This window comes from Perca fluviatilis, chromosome 3, assembly GCF_010015445.1.
Source record: "Perca fluviatilis chromosome 3, GENO_Pfluv_1.0, whole genome shotgun sequence".
NCBI classification, from domain to species: domain Eukaryota; kingdom Metazoa; phylum Chordata; class Actinopteri; order Perciformes; family Percidae; genus Perca; species Perca fluviatilis.
Window position 1 is genome coordinate 171,732 of NC_053114.1, and position 16,708 is coordinate 188,439.

The 16,708-nt window shown below is 41.9% G+C and overlaps 1 protein-coding gene across 2 annotated transcripts in view; it reads right to left on the minus strand.

Annotated features, from left to right (window-relative positions):
* Positions 1-1,565: 1,565 nt before the first annotated feature.
* igf1rb (insulin-like growth factor 1b receptor) overlaps positions 1,566-16,708 on the minus strand; it is a 60,298-nt gene continuing 45,155 nt past the window's right edge. Inside the window, exons 9-21 of one of the 2 annotated variants that reach the window (XM_039794339.1) lie at positions 16,121-16,288; positions 15,816-16,023; positions 14,878-15,182; positions 14,499-14,632; positions 13,558-13,717; positions 13,334-13,433; positions 11,149-11,213; positions 10,817-11,046; positions 9,990-10,097; positions 9,358-9,520; positions 7,285-7,414; positions 7,026-7,160; positions 1,566-5,655 (exon numbers count right to left, since the gene is read on the minus strand). In XM_039794339.1, the coding sequence (XP_039650273.1) occupies positions 5,160-5,655; positions 7,026-7,160; positions 7,285-7,414; positions 9,358-9,520; positions 9,990-10,097; positions 10,817-11,046; positions 11,149-11,213; positions 13,334-13,433; positions 13,558-13,717; positions 14,499-14,632; positions 14,878-15,182; positions 15,816-16,023; positions 16,121-16,288 (2,402 nt within the window). In that variant the 3' untranslated portion in view covers positions 1,566-5,159. Of the gene's footprint in view, positions 5,656-7,025; positions 7,161-7,284; positions 7,415-9,357; positions 9,521-9,989; positions 10,098-10,816; positions 11,047-11,148; positions 11,220-13,333; positions 13,434-13,557; positions 13,718-14,498; positions 14,633-14,877; positions 15,183-15,815; positions 16,024-16,120; positions 16,289-16,708 lie in introns of both variants that reach the window. The other variant, XM_039794338.1, reaches the window with a different exon arrangement.

Consider the following 16,708-nt stretch of genomic DNA (forward strand, 5'->3'; position numbering starts at 1 on the left):
TTTTCCTGATCAGGTTTACCAAAGTACTGCAGGCGCTTCTTCGTCAGTTTCCTAACAGTCAAAGTCATGTTGTGGTCCGAGAGTCCAGTAATCAAATTATAAGTCCTTGTTATTCGTTCTGGTCTGTTAGTAAAGTCAAGTCAATGAGAGTCTTAGTCTGCCTTGTTATCCTTGTTGGTCCTACAATCATTTGTCGATAGTTAAATTTTGTCATATATGCTTTGAGTTTTTGTTTACAGTTTTTGTCAGACCAGTTAATATTGTAGTCACCATACCATATTGTCTCTCTGTAAGAGTCCAGTTGTTTAACTATAACATTTAATTCATCATAGAACTTAACATTATGAGAAGGTGGATTGTAAAGGACAGAAATATTAAAATTCATAGAAGGCGATAGGGTTACATTTAGGGCTAGACATTCCAGGGTGGTGTTCAGTTCGATTAATTGACATTTAAATGTGTCTTTGATGTATATTAATACTCCTCCCCCTTTGCCTGTCATTCTGTCCTTTCTAAAGCACTGATACCCAGCAATGTCAATCATATTAGTGTTGGAAACTGTCAAAATTGAATAAGTTGCATTTAGTAGTGACATGGCAGTGGTGATAGCTGATAGGTTTTTGATCTAGTGTTTTTAAAGTTTGCTTATAGAGGGTTTCTGTTGGGACCTGAGGCCCGTTCCAGAAAGCAGGTTTAGTGAAAACTCTGAGTTTGTTAACCCTGAGATGAGGGAAACTCTGGGTTTTCCGTTTCAGAAAGAGAGGTAACTTCACCTCAGAGTCAGTTACTATGGTAACTTAACCTCAGAGTCAGTTACTATGGTAACTGAGCCTGTGAACCTAACCTGGTCGGGAGCAGGTTTTCTTCAAGAAACCTCGAGTTTCTCCCTCTGAGAGGGAGGAGACTGAGAGAAACTGAGAAAAAAACTAACATTTTAAGGTACATAACTATTTTATACTTCTACTACATTACATTTCAAAAGGAAATATTTGACTTTTCTCCACTACATTTATTTGACAGCCAGTTGCTGGCTACTTTGCAGATAGTCTCGCATTGCCAGACAACATTTACCAGATAAGGATGAAGATTTAATCAGTATATGGTCATTTTATGATGTATTTGCTGAAGATCAAACTACCCATTCAAACGACCTGCTCCTTACATGTTAATGCATCAGTAATCAGATTCTAATAATAGAAGAGGGAACAAAGTGCATAAAGCGTACCTTTACTTTTTACTTTAAGGACATTTTGCTGTTAATACTGCTGTAGCTCTCCTCAAGCTACATTTTGACTTAAGGGTTGTAATTTGTAATCATAGACTGTATATTGAAGATATAACATGCGCATTTTCAGGTTTTTATTAGTATTTGGGGTTTCTACTAGAACACTTCTATCAGTGGAATTGTTAAACTTATTATTTACTACATTCTCCGGCACAATGTACAGTATGACTTCCTTCAGTGCATCTAGTCTCCTCATCTTCTAGATTTCCTTTCCTGAGAAGTCTGTCACTTGCACAGATGACCCAAAATAATACACACTTCTCAACAAAGACAAGCAATGGAACAGTTTGCATACATTTTTATTCATCTTAAATCTTGTGTAGAAAAAAAGAATCAGAGAAACAGACACTTTTCCTTCAGCCAATCATTTTTCCCAGTACTCAGAATATATTGATAACAGGAAAAAAAATCTTATAACAGCATGTACAAAAGAAAACCAAAATGAAATCTCAATCTAACAGATCATTTCAATAGAAACGCAAGAGTTGGAAAGCTATGAATAACTTACACATATCAAAACCTTTGTAACAAATTGGCCAACAATGTGGGGGAGGGGGGGATCATTTAATTTGTTTGATTGTATGTCCACTCTGTGGTGCTCCAGTGGTAAAAGTGAGGCAAAAATCAGACCACAAACACAGAAATAGCCATCCTGATCTGATCTCAGGATGAAGTGGTCTCATCACTCGGCTGTGGTCGGACTGGGTGAAACAGACTCTTAACCAGAACACACAGTACTTCCAGCCTGACTACTACACAACAGACTACCAGAACACACAGTACTTCCAGCCTGACTACTACACAACAGACTAACAAAGGGAGGAGGAGGAGAAGGAACAGGTTTGGTTTGTGGTTTGTATTTGACCGTATTAACAGCAGTACGATCGTCATCACAGCCTGACAAACAGAGAACACAGTTCTTCTTTTTCTCTACATGGAGATAGATTGAAAAATAAAAAGTGAGGTAGATGGATGGTTGAAGGAATAACAAAACCTTGCCCAAAATAGCAAAAGAAACATCAAAATATTAGAGGGAAGTTGTGGGGAATTTGTAAAGTGATTTACACTTCACATAAAAATAAAAAAAATAACCAAGGAACATCTGGGTTGGGAATCCAAACTTTCTGAGATGAATGATCCTTTAATATCTATTTCATGTGGTCCGCTCTGATCGTACTCGTCTTCATATTTTAGTGTGCGTTTCTTCAGTAAACCTTGATAAAGCACTATGTCTAATGCTTAGATGTTCAGCACAGTTAGAGCTGTGATCATTTGTGTCTTGCTGAATTTTGATTTAGTATTTTAATTAAAGAACAGGTTCAGGAGAAGAGAAGAGCCTCATGAGCATGTGTTATTCTCAAGTCCTTGTAGTGTTATTGTGAATTCTTAAAGCTTAAACAATGTCTGTGCTGTAAGATAATTCCACTTGTTTCTTAACCCAATTTAACTTCAGCAATCATCTACAAACACGTTAATATGTTGAAAAAATATAAATAATGTGGATCACTCCAGCAGCATACAAAAAACACCCCCTTGATTCAAGAAAGAAGTTGATCAGCAGAAAGTGAAATGATCCAACAGACAGGTTTTTTTGCACTTGCCTTTAGAAAAATAAGATGTTAAGGATAGCTGCTACATTAAATCAATTCTATTTTGCAATCATTTGCACTTTGAACTCAGTATTACTACAACAGGCCATCAGACACGTCAAAAATATTACTGCATGCAACAATATATAATATCGTTAGTTAAATAATTAAATGGAGTTCCTTTACCACTGATCAGTTCTTCTATTCATCTAAAAACAAAAAACATTCTGTCGTTATATACCAACTGATTGGAAGTAAAAGGAAAAGTATAAAGCATTACATTTATTTTTACACTCCTTCTGATCCTAACTAACCCTAATTAACTAACAATATTCTTTATTGATGTATTCAGTTATATTTTGGCTAGTCTGATTACATTTTACTTGATGTTGTCAGTATTGGGGTTCCATACAATAAGTGCAACGACCCATCCATCCAAAATTGGAAAACCATTTCTGGTTTCAGACTGTTGTAAGAAACACTGCTCTTGTCTAATGATAAAAAAATAATAATAACAACAGAGGTACACACACACACACACACACACACACACACACACACACACACACACACACACACACACACACACACACACACACACACACACACACACACACACACACACGTGGCTGGATGTCTCTGGGTATGACAGCACAAAAAGAAGAAAAAAAAGGAAAGTAGAAAAGGATTGAACTTTTCTCTTTGACCTGAGATTTAGTTGGGACTCAGCAGTGATGCCTGACCTCTGACCTCTGACCCCGTAGACCCTAGAGAACAGAGGCCGAGGCGAGAACATGGATCATTGGTACCGTCGCTGTCCTATAGTCAGATGGGAGGGGAAGTCACCGATGCTTCAGAACACAAGGCAAACTGTCGTACCTTTACACAAACACAGCAACCAAACCAGCTCAGATATACATTACACAATTACAAGCATTAAAAAAAATGGACTGTAGTGGAAACGTTTGTGGATCCAACCTGAAGGAGACGGGTTTTTTTTTTCTTTTTATATATAGATATCAACTATATTACAACCACAAGAGAAATCAGGAATAGCAGCTTCTTTCTGTACATGATGAATGTCTCCAACCGTATAAAAGTTAGAAAAGTGACACAAACAACTGGTGCGTACATAAAAGCTCTGCCCACGTATAGATGTTGTAAATGTTGGAGACTAATGACTAGTCTAAAAAAATACCTGTTTGTATAAGACAAAAAGAACGCCTCCGAACTCGGGGCAAACCCCGATCAAGAGACGTTCTAGATCTAGTCTTCATATTTGATTTCCTCTTTATGGGCTTCCCTCCGCAGTCCTTGCTTCAAGGTATTATTTTTTTTTGCTTCTTTATTGATTGGATTTGGCGTTTAAACCGTAACAGAACGGCACTTGTGTGAGAAGAGGATGTGGCTCAATTTCAGGGTCCACCACGTCATTTTGATAGAGGAGCTGTAGAGGACTGGAGAGGGACGTTCATTTCCCTTTTGATCACAGATTTTAAGAATGATGTTGTAGCAATACAAAGTCCTTTCATTTTCAATCCGGTGTGTTGGAGCACTACAGGCTAATACTGCAGTAAAGATAATTTGAGAAAAAGTTCAATTTTGGCAACACATTTGGCAGATTTGACCTTTCTCCCTCTGGTTGGTTTGTTTCAGCGGATTGGCTGTTGACCCGGCATTACGCTGACCCCCCAGCCTGCAGAGCAACAGGACTGCTGAGGACCTCTCTGAAGTGCTTCTTCATTAAATATGCTCAACAGTTTCACCATAATGCCCGCTCAACAGCGACCACAACGGGGGTCATTTATAAAGGCCTACACATTTTGTTTTCCTCCCATTTGAAAATTCATATACAAAAGTAACAAACAACAATTTGTAAAATAAGTTCAGCCATAAAGAGAGGGAGAGATCTCCACCAAATCATTTCTTACTTTCTTTGTTTGTTTTTTTACTGTTTTTTTCTTTTCTTTTGGTCGTCCCACTCAGCAGCCAGGGCAGTGTCACATGGGACAGTCAGCTGGTACAAACCAAAAGCACAACAATATGAAACAGGTGGTCTCAGGAGGTCCAGCAGAACATGGACCCAGTGACCCTTTTCTCCACCTCGCTGCGAGTCTTTGCTCCGCACCGAGTAGCCACACCTAGCTGGTGGACATGGTTTTGCTGTATGTGATAAAAAAAAAAAAATTAAATAAAAAAAAAAAATGAGATCCCACCCACTGAGACATCTGGTTCTGCAGAGAAAAAGGTGGTGGGGTTTGCAGTCTGGTGGGGTGTCTGTCCAATCAGCAGGCAGAGGACTGCGGGAGGGGCATGGCACGTTCGTTTTTGCGCCCTCCGTTCATGTGTGCGTATGGCGGCAGTTCGTCCAGAGACGGCCGCACCGCCCCTGACCCTGCTGCGAGCCCCGCCCCCGACAGCCCGTTGGCTGCCGGCTGGCCGGAGGGCTGCTTGTCCATGGCAGCGGTCGACGTACAGGGAGAGGAGGGGGAGCTGGGGTCTAACGAGGGGGCGGGCGGAGCCTCTGAGCTAGGGGAGGGTGGGGTCTGTTGTGGGACTGGGGATTGCTGTGACTGTGTGGAAGAAGGGGGCTCCAGAGGAATCTCATCCATATTGTCCAGATGGAGCTGCGGCGCTTCGGGCGGCTTGTTCTCGCTGCTGTAGAAGAAACTAGACTCTCTGAAAGATGGGTCCAGCTCGTCCTTTAGGCTGCTGATGATCTCCAGAAAGGAAGGACGCATCTTAGGATTGTACTGCCAACACATTCGCATCAGCTCAAACCTACACAAACACACACATACACATACACATACCCGGGTCAGCTCAGTCTGCATCACCAACATGTCCTCCTGTAGTAATGACTGCATCCAGAGGAACAGGGCCTTCCTACAACAAGCTAATATTTACTTTTGCCAAATGTTTGCTTTCTGTTGCTAAAACGGCCGTATGTGACCCCCCTTTACTTTTTGTTTATGAAGCACAGAGTGGATGCTGCTTTCACCAGGGTCCAGCAGCCTGGATCAGACCAGCCTGACACACCAACACGCCATGCATTAAGTTACATTGAGTGTAGCATATGCTTTTTCTGAAAGAAACTGCAGCATTTTGGGCTAAGATGCAGAAATGTTATTGTCCTGCTTTCTACAACAAAGCGAACAGTATTTGATCTAAACCCAATGCTGTTATAGGCTGCCTTCTGTGACAATTCATCAGTCAATAAAAGGTTTACTTTCAATACACTTGTATGATAATGTGTATTCTTGGTTATGCTATAGAATTATTGTTAAAAGTTAGATTTTACTATTTGGCTACAGGGACAGCAAGCAACATTAAAGAAATAGGTTAGTGAGCTTTAGAGGTGCTGAGTAGATTAGGTCACGTTTGAACAGAGCCGGGCTAGCTGTTTCCACCATTTAGAGTCTTTGTGCTAAGCTAAGCTAACCGGCTGTGGTTGCCTAGTTTGCGAGTGGTGTCAATCTTCTCCTCTAATTCTTGGCATGAAAGCAAATAAGCATATTTACCACATTTTAAACTATTCCTTTAAGGCTGAATACATTACTTACAAATGGATGCAGTCTATGCTGTTAGAGTTGAAGTGACAGACCTGTCAAAAATCTAATGTAAAGCTACAAGTTATGCCATACGACGCTGTAAAATATTCAAAAACTGCACACTGCAATTATAATGAAAGTGTTTTTATCTATTATATGTTTAATATTTAAAAAATGATTTCTGTTAGAAAACATCAGTAGAAATTTGCTTTTGGAAGCAAACCCTCTGCCTTCACATTGGTTTTCCTCATAATTAAACCATCTGGCGCTTCCTAAATGTTTTGTGGTGGTGGCCAAATTTGTCTGCCACGCTCACAACTCTTTAGATGTGGATTTACACTTGGGCTGTTCCATATTAACAACAAACGCATCATGGAGAAAATAAGAGCAAAAACAGACGAGCCATGAACACTATCAGCACTGCGGTATGGAAATCTCAATGAGTGCAGGCTGATGGGCAGCAGCACCGCTCCACTGTTTGAGTGAATAAACAGTAGTCCGTTATGATTGAACTAGCAGAGTAGAGGAAAACATGGCACACAGCAAGATATTGGCTTGTAGATAGAAACGTGTGAAATGGAGATTGTATGTGTGTCTTACAGCATGTCAGGACAGTTCTGTGGTTTGTCCAGCAGCCCTCCCTCCATGACGAAGCGGAGCACCTGCTCATTGGACAGACCTTGGTAGGGCTGCTCTGCCAGGGTGGCAATTTCCCACAGTACAACCCCGAAAGACCTAAATGGAGGGAGGGGGTTAAATCTGTGTGTCTTCCATTATCACTACCGTACTCTGAACATATTCTTTGAATGAACTAAAGACAGAAAATGACGTTTGTTTCTGTTTGTGTGCGCCTGCTCACCAGACATCGGAGGTGGTGGTGAAGACTCCGTCCTTAAGTGACTCAGGTGACATCCAGCGGACTGGGAGCAAACCCTTACCACCTTTACGGTAGTAGTCTGTCTCATAGATGTCTCTGGTCATTCCAAAGTCTACACACACACACACACACACACACACACACACACACACACACACACACACACACACACACACACACACACACACACACACACACACACACACACACACACACACACACACACACACACACACACACACACACACACACACACACACACACGTTATGTGGGTCCATATTCTACAGGAGGGTGCTCTTTTCTGAAATTATAGGCCATATTACTGCAGTAACCATAATCCCTTAGAGATCACTCTATTATTACTCATTATCGGAACCATTAGGGTCTTGATGATGGCCTAGACCTTTTCACACTCAACGAGGTTACACATTAAAAATGGGTTGGATCCTATTCTCTGATGGGAAATAAATCTGGACAAAAGATGTTTACTTGCATCACATTTCCACTGAAGAGGTCAGCTCTGTGGGGGATGTTTGCCCCTAGAGGGTTCTCTTTCTGGGAATGAAGTTACCCTTATGATTTGGCCGTCCAATTATTTGACAATGAAAGACATTTCCACTTTATGAGCATGCTCCCAGCTCCCTCCCACCTCTGCTCCATAACTGACAGGGACCTCTGACCTCATTACCGTTCTTTATATCATGGTCTGGGTGAATACTCGATTCTGATTGGCTGTAGGGTGTCCATAAAAAAAGTGATGTAGGACACCTACTAAAGGAGTTCTGGTGAAAATGACTGTTTACTGTTCTAAATTAATGCGCTACATTAAAACTAAAAGGAAATCTGTTATTTTTAACACTGTGTGCTGCTTCAGTGCCTCGTCCTCTGAACACCACAGGATGGAGCTAACACACACGCTGTAAGAAGTTACACTCCTATCACCACAGGATGGAGCTAACACACACGCTGTAAGAAGTTACACTCCTATCACCACAGGATGGCGCTAACACACACGCTGTAAGAAGTTAAACTCCTATCACCACAGGATGGCGCTAACACACACGCTGTAAGAAGTTACACTCCTATCACCACAGGATGGCGCTAACACACACGCTGTAAGAAGTTAAACTCCTATCACCACAGGATGGAGCTAACACACACGCTGTAAGAAGTTACACTCCTATCACCACAGGATGGAGCTAACACACGCCGTAAGAAGTTACACTCCTATCACCACAGGATGGAGCTAACACACACGCTGTAAGAAGTTACACTCCTATCACCACAGGATGGCGCTAACACACACGCTGTAAGAAGTTACACTCCTATCACCACAGGATGGCGCTAACACACACGCTGTAAGAAGTTAGTTATACTGCCCCTCTAAACTGACTTTGTTTCACAGTGAATAACATTATCTCACATCCCGTTCACTGTTCAGGTCACTACTTCAGGCTGCGGCCGACATTAACGTTACACATCGTCAATAAAATTGTTCGTAAAAGTCGTATTGTTTTGGGGACAATGACATGGCTGATAGCTAGCTTGTCTTGTTGTTCAACATATTATCAGTTTTTCTTTTACTGATTGCCAACTGTACACAATGTTATTGACTTTGGATCTTGCTAGCATAGCGTTAGCTTTCTGGCTCGGAGCTGAGCGAACTATAAATTGCTCCAGTTGCTAAGGGAGGCAAGTCGTATCTAAGGTCCTTCCTATTTCCTGGAGGAGTGAACAACGTTTGCATTGCATAAGAACCTTATAGGATGGGAATGATTGTTCCAGGTATTAGTCCAACCGTCAGGCGTAACCAGGGAAACAGAGTTATTGTTTGTAAAAACTTAAGATTTGGATTGTAAAACTAATTAAAATATAAACTAATGATTTAAAAATGTTATTTGGCAAGTGACCGTGGTATAAGCGGGTTACTGCCCTTCGAGGTGTCCATTGTCAGGTATTAATGGACCTCCGCTGCGCGTCGGAGGGTTCACGCCTCACCGTCTTCCATTAATACCTGACAATGGACACCTCGTCAGACAGTGACCCTTACTTACCTCCTATCTTAACAGTGAAGTCCTCGGCCACCATGCAGTTCCTGGCTGCCAGATCTCTGTGGACAAACTTGTTGGCGTTGAGGTAAGCCATGCCGTCAGCGATCTGCCCGGCCATCTGAAGCATCTTCTTCAGAGGAGGGAGAGACATGCTCGACCACTGTTGCTGGAGACAGACAGTCAGATGGGAGAAAAGTAAGTTCTCAGAAGAAGAATAAGGTGGTGTTGCTGAGCCACAGGATATCAGCCCACTTTGAGTACTATATACATACCACATAACTATTAAATGTCATATTGTGACAAGTTCACCACAAAATATGTACTGAAATATGTTATCTTTAGTTAGGATATAAAATGACTCCAATTTGCAGTAACTGACTGTTACAATCCAAGTATATACTGTACAGTCTGTCTGTAGTGTGAGTACAATTCATAAATCTAAGTGTTCAAATGATAAATCCTCATCATAACATGAGAGTTTATGGGTACCTAGAGTTTTTTTTATTTTATTTTGTTGTATCATACATAGGTATTTAGCTCTTTATTGCGAATATCAAATCAAGCTGACATATCCCCATACTAAGAACAGGGAACTGGGGGGAAGAAGCCAATGAGGGTGAGAAGTCAATCAGTACCTCTTTAGGTCGCAGGGAGCGTAAGTAAGTCTTCAGGTCCCCTCGCGTCATCAGCTCCATGATGACCAGGGTGGGTTGGCCCTGAGAAACCACTCCCAGGAGACGAACCTGCACCAAACACAGCACGTCACAACCAGGACACAAAAGGATGGACTGACATTGGGGGGGTGACCAGACACTCTGCTCACAAGAACGAGACGAGATTTTAACACTATTTTAAAGAAAACTTCAATTAAGTAAAATAGTCTTTCCTCAGAGAACAGTGGTTACAATGTAACCAAGCGTTTCATTGAAGCAGTAAACAAAGAAGTAGGCAGCTCTTGAATCAATTTTTGACCATTTTAAGATGAAGGGAGAACATTTCTCTTTGTTTAATATCATTAAAAGTAAAGTTAGGTTTTGCTTTCTGCTTCTGCACGCTGCAGTCTGTGTGTGTGTGTGTGTGTGTGTGTGTGTGTGTGTGTGTGTGTGTGTGTGTTTGTGTGTGTGTGGTGGGCGCGAGTGAGAGAGAGTGTTTTTGCCGGCAGCTTTGTACAATTGCAACTCCGCTACCGCTCTGCAAAACTGAAGTCAGAGTCAACTTTGGCGAACGGAGAGGGGATCTTCTCTGCTAATTTAGAGGTCCAAGCCAGACTCATCTTCAAAGCCAGATGTATTATTAAGACCAACCAGGTCAGACTCCGTCCATGGCTACTGCTCTGCACTTGTGACCGATATTGCGAGACAATTTTTACCTTGACGAGAAGTCTCGTCTTATTTTAATCTTGCGAGACCATCTATATGGTCTTAACATGTGCATGCGTGTGTGTGTGTGTGCATTTACATACCACGTGGTGACAGTTGAACTCCTTCATGACAGAGGCTTCATTGAGAAACTCTATTCTCTCCCTCATGCTGGCCGACTCGTTGACAGTCTTAATGGCGACATGTGTCTCTGGTTCATCTTTGACCACGCCCTTTGCCAAGCCCTCATACACCATGCCAAAGGACCCCTGGCCGAGCTCACGACTCAAGGCAATCTTCTCCCGTGCCACCTCCCATTCATCTGGTACATACACTGCACAGAAAAAACACAAATGTTAATAAAGGCCCTGCATAGATGAATTCCAGTTATTCTGACAATAAAACATTACATTTCTCACATACACACTTCACTCACTTTCTGCGGCGCTGAAGTACTCTGGGTTGACTGAGGCGTACAGGACTCCATTTCCAAGCCGATCACTGTTCCTGACCAAAACGAAAACAGAAATGTTTACCGACACACTTGCACATACTTTTTCGCATGCAATGCATACTTTTGGGATCTGCATGGTGTATAATCATGCAGATCAGTTTCAGCTTCCAAACAATATTGGCAAAATGCAGTACTGAAACATTTCTTAAAGCCTAATTGGGTTGGAGCAATTCAAAACATTGTTTTAAGATAAAAAAACAGAACTTTGTATTTCAGCATGGGCGTTGTTAATTTCTAACATAAATTAATTTCTATATATCACAACATTATCCCCCAGCTTTTAATTAGTTATGTCCAAATAAAGATTGGTGAAGCATGTTCTTTATTTTCTGAGCCCAATAGCTGGCGCTCAACAAAGGGTTGAAAGCACACTCAACTGTAGGGATCGACCGTTTTATCGGCCGGCCGATATATTGGGGGATATTCACGTCTTTTACGTGTATCGCATCGGCCGATACGCGGCTGCTGCGTTCGCCGATTTTCCCGGCATTATTTACAGACAGGCGTCCACACAGGCAGCTCTGTGTTGCTATACGCTGCAGTTCACGTGCAGACCATGCACTGCCCCTCCCCCCACTAGCAGAGTGCTAGAAGACTGCTCAAGACAATGGTAAGTTTTAAACTTTGAAAGCATCTTTTAACTGTTTGACTTTGCTGAAATATTGCCATACATTTGAAAGTGGAAACCCGTTGCTCTATATGTGCTTGCAACTATATTACTTGTGTTTAGAGCCGTTTGCTGACGTTATCATTATCCAGCCAGTTCAATGGTGGTAGAGTTTTTTTAGTCAGCATCAGCTACTAAACAGTTTGTGTGTGTGTGTGTGTGTGTGTGTGTGTGTGTGTGTGTTGTGTGTGTGTGTGTGTGCGTGCTAGGGCTTTGACTCACATTTTCATTTAGACCTACTAGTGTTGTCTTTGCTTATTAGGCGGCATATTAGCTTTAGACATGCTAATTTTATTTTATGTAGAAAAATTGATACAATGGCAGTCTTAAATTACAAATCAAGCACTTTATTTCAATGGCTACTTTTCAGGTTTATTGTTTCCTTAAATTATTTAAATGTGTTGACAAAGGACATTTTGTGATGACCTGATTATATCTGTCTTATGTCAGCAAGCAATGCATCATCAAGGCTGTGTTGTAGATGTTGATGAAAGCCTTTTACTCTTGCACAGTTAACCATATACAGTGCACACTTCGCACACAGAATGCAGAAGTGACACTGATCTGTGTTTTTGTTTATTATTTTTAAAGAAATGGCAGAGCAGATTCCGAAAACAAATCCAGTGTGGCAGGGTTTACATTTTTATGATGTAAATTGAGGGAGCAAAAGCAGTATCGGCTCCAAATATCGGCAGCCCATATTGGTCATCGGCTAAGGCTGATGGAAAAAAAACAATTTCGGCATTGGCACTAAAAAAATCCATATCGGTTGATCCCTACTGAACTGCCGTTCCTTGAGCCCGTTTCTCTAAACCAAGAGCTCCATCTAGTTGAGTCAACAAAGACAACTAATGCTTCATGAAGCTTCATTTGGACATCACTAGTTTAAGTCACACAGAAATACATGATTTTTTTCTCAACTTCAGTTTTGTTCATGTTACATATTCTGACACAAACACTACCTTAATATTACAAGGCACAACCATAGATACAAGAGGGTGCCAATGACAGTAAAAATTCTAGCTTTATTTGACACTTAGTTTTATGGACTATAATTTTTTAGAAGCATTTTGCTTTCTTTCGAGTGGTTTGTGATTGAATATGAATCATAGTGTAGTGTGGCCACATTGACCATTAGCAACTGGGTGAAAGTCAAATTGAAAACATTCTAGAGGAGAACGAGAAAAACATTTTCAGCCATCACCACCACTATGTGTTTTACTAATAGGGTTTTCTGTGTCTGTTGGCTTGGTTACTCAGGTTAGGTAGACTTATTTTGTTGTTACATTTTGTTTCTAATTGTCTTATGCAGTTGCACTTGGTTATGAAACAATTGCTGTGCGCTACACCTATAACTACAGTACACACACACACACACACACACACACACACACACACACACACACACACACACACACACACACACACACACACACACACCTTTTCCTGCTGAGGACCACCAGCATTGAGACGAAAAGGCAGATGACGAGAATGATGGCGATAGGAACAAAGATCATAGCGTAGAAGACGTTTTCATATCCTGTTGGGTCAAACACTTGAATTACTTTAATGATAACCTTCATTGTCATATCTGTGCTGTTCGAAAACAGATTTAAAGACAAGAAGTGATGCAGTTTGATGATACATGCCAGTGTGCGTCTTACGTTCAGCCACATAAAGGTCCAGAGGGGGTGTCCAGGAGCCGTTGCCAGCCAGTGATGTGGCTCTCACTCTGACTGAGTAGTTTCCTGGACTGAGGTTGGACAGCCGAACGCCTCGTTGGGCCTGATACATCTGGCCAGAGACACATTCGTGCTTCTCGTTCTGACACAAACACACAAAAAACAAAAAAGAAAGCTTATTATAGACTGAATTTTACAAGTGAAAAGTCTAATGAAAATGCAAAACCCTCTGATTTTTTATATCTTAACTGTAAAATTAAAAGAAAAGGCAAGATAAACAGGGCCAGACTCAGCCTACATCATCATTAATAAATAATAGCGTTTACCATGCCTGGTCATTGGGCTAATATGTAAGCCCAATTGTTGCCATTTAACAAATTGCGGTTTCTTTTGTGTTATGGTTGTGGTTCTGATACGGTTTACTGGGTTAATCTATTGTGTGAAATGTCTTTTGCTTTGATATCATGACCAAAAATGTTTCTTTAAAATTAGCATCTACTATTACTACATTATATTTTGTTGTTTCTGTTGTGTCCGGATCTACCTTGCACTACTGTCAGACCATTAGGCTAAACTTTAATGTTGTATCGCCCATGTACAGGCCAGGGGTCTTTCATCGGTCAGCCCACTATAACTTACTTAATAACACCTAATACCTAATGTTAACGGAGTACTCATCAGATTTAGTCTGTGACACAAAAGTAAGGTATGATATGCATTAAGGGGACATTGATTTTCCTCAAACTATAGATGACTTGTTAGAGGGGTCAACCAGCATTTTGCTCAGATGTGGACGGCGCTAATACATAAACTCTTACAATGAATTCTGAATAAATAAACATCCATTTTCTGGCTTCCTAGTTCTTGTCAAAAACAGCAGGTCCTCAGTGAGGTGGGAGGCAGATGTACAGATGTTGTCTTACTTCAGCAGCCAGTTTAAACTTGATCTCATACATGAGGATGAGTCCGTTGGGGTGGAGAGGCTCTGGCCAGCGCAGAAACACCCAGTCCTCGTGGCCCTCCCAGGTCACATGGCCGGGTATGTCGTCAGCCTTTTCTGCAGACACACAGGGACAAGAGGTTCCCAATGGAAACACAGAAGTCACAGGTTTGATTTCTACAAACGCCTTGTGTATCCAGCGTATCTTTCAACATCTTCAGTGGCTAGAAAATCAAAACATTCGTCAACGACCTTTAACGTCTCGGCAGAAATATATACCTGGATGACACGACACTACAGTGCTGGTCAAATATGTTCATTAGCGTGTACTATATTTCTAAACAGACCATTCCTCCTCTAACCTGCAGGCTTGGTTCTGGAAAAGACAAACTCTGCGGCACTGCAGCGCTGGACCTGTCGATTGCAGGCGTGAATGTCGATGCGGTAAACCGTGAACGGCTGCAGGCCAGAGATCTGCAGCTCACGCTCCGTCACTGCTTGCTCCACAAACTCGTACTCTCTGTCGGCTGGCTCCAAGTCCGCGGTGCTGCTGTTACCAGCTGCTTGGACAGGAGGGACAGTGCTGCGGTTGGTGTGCAGCCGGTTGTGGCGGGGGTGGGTGGAGTTGGCTATGCCAAAGAGATCTCTACGGCGACGGTCTGGTGGCCTGGAGGTGAGAGGAAAAGCATGATGGAGCGGAGATACAAGAGAGGTAAGGATGGAGGGATGGATAAAGGACAAAGTTGGGAGAGAGAAGACAGGACAGTTTTAAGATGAGTATGGAACCATCAAAATGTAATTGATTTCCCCACCCCCAAATGCTAAGAGGGATATCTGAAAGTAAATGGCAAAGGTCAAATGAAAATGTAACATTTACAAGGTCAGCTGAAAGGAGAATGCAGGAAATGTGATTACACCTGTTGTTTATCTTTAGAAGAAAAACTACACCCATCCCTTTCTTCTACATCTGCAAAACATACTGAGAACTAATTAATATCAACTGAATCAAGCTCTGCATATGTGTGTGTGGAGACAAAGAGAGATAATGTGACTCAGATGTCTGAAGTGAAAGGCAGCAGGCGAACTCCCTCAATCAGAAAGAAGCTAAAACATAATTCAGAAAAGAGGCAAAAAGAGCTCTTCGGTGTGAACATCAGTTGGTCAGTGTGTTTTTAAACTACTACGCATAACCATATAATGGTCAACAACTGAAGACAGTTACTGATCTGCACTGGAGGTCCCTGGAAAATTCAATCCACACCAGTGCCATACAATAAAGCAATGATAAAAAGTCACTTACCTTGGTGTAAAAATTGAGTTGTGCAGGAAGTTTTCAAAGACTTTTCTGTAGGAGGCGTCAGCAGCTTCGGCCTCCAGGTCCTCGACTGATTTGGGGCAGGGGCAACAGGGGCCTTTGTCTGGCCCATCGGCATCTGGCTTAGTGGGATTGGTGTCCTCTTCCTGGTCTCCCACACCTATGGCAGCGATCCTTATGGGGATCTTCAGCTCTGGAGGAGGACGCAGAACATGTGTTTCATGACATGTGTACTCTGTAACTTAACAAATAGCAATACAGTTGTATAAGTTGTGCGTGTGTGTATGAACCTTTAGAGCAGTAATTGTGCTGATACAGCTCTCGGTCTTCGGCTTGTTGCTGCCATCGGACCAGGTAGTAAGTTTGGTTTCCATTCGGTGAGATAGGGGGCGACCAACGCACCACCAACTGTGTAGATGAGTTAGAGTATGCTCGCACATCCTGAGGCATGGAGGGTGCTGAAAGAGAGACCAAAAAGACTGCTTCGTACAGTAAACCCGGTTTCCTCACTTTTGTCCTTCACGATGGGATGAACAGCCTGCCAATGCAGATGTGATTCTCATCACATCATGGCACTGCTACGTCTTTACAGTGCAGCTGGATTTATTTAAAGCAATCCTCCATTCCATCTAATTATATCATAGATTTTCTAAATCAGATTTTTTCCGTCTCTTTGAGTTGCAGCTGTGTTTACTCAAACAGTCTTCCTCTCCATCTCCTTACACTGTGTTTGGATCACATGCAGAAATGCTAGCACACTGTTGAATAGATGTGGGATTGTTTCATAATGACAAATAAGCAGCAATGCGGACAGAACATTTAGCTGTCAGTAAGAGTGTTCTGGTGAGATGACAATGTTAATATCACTGTAAAACAAG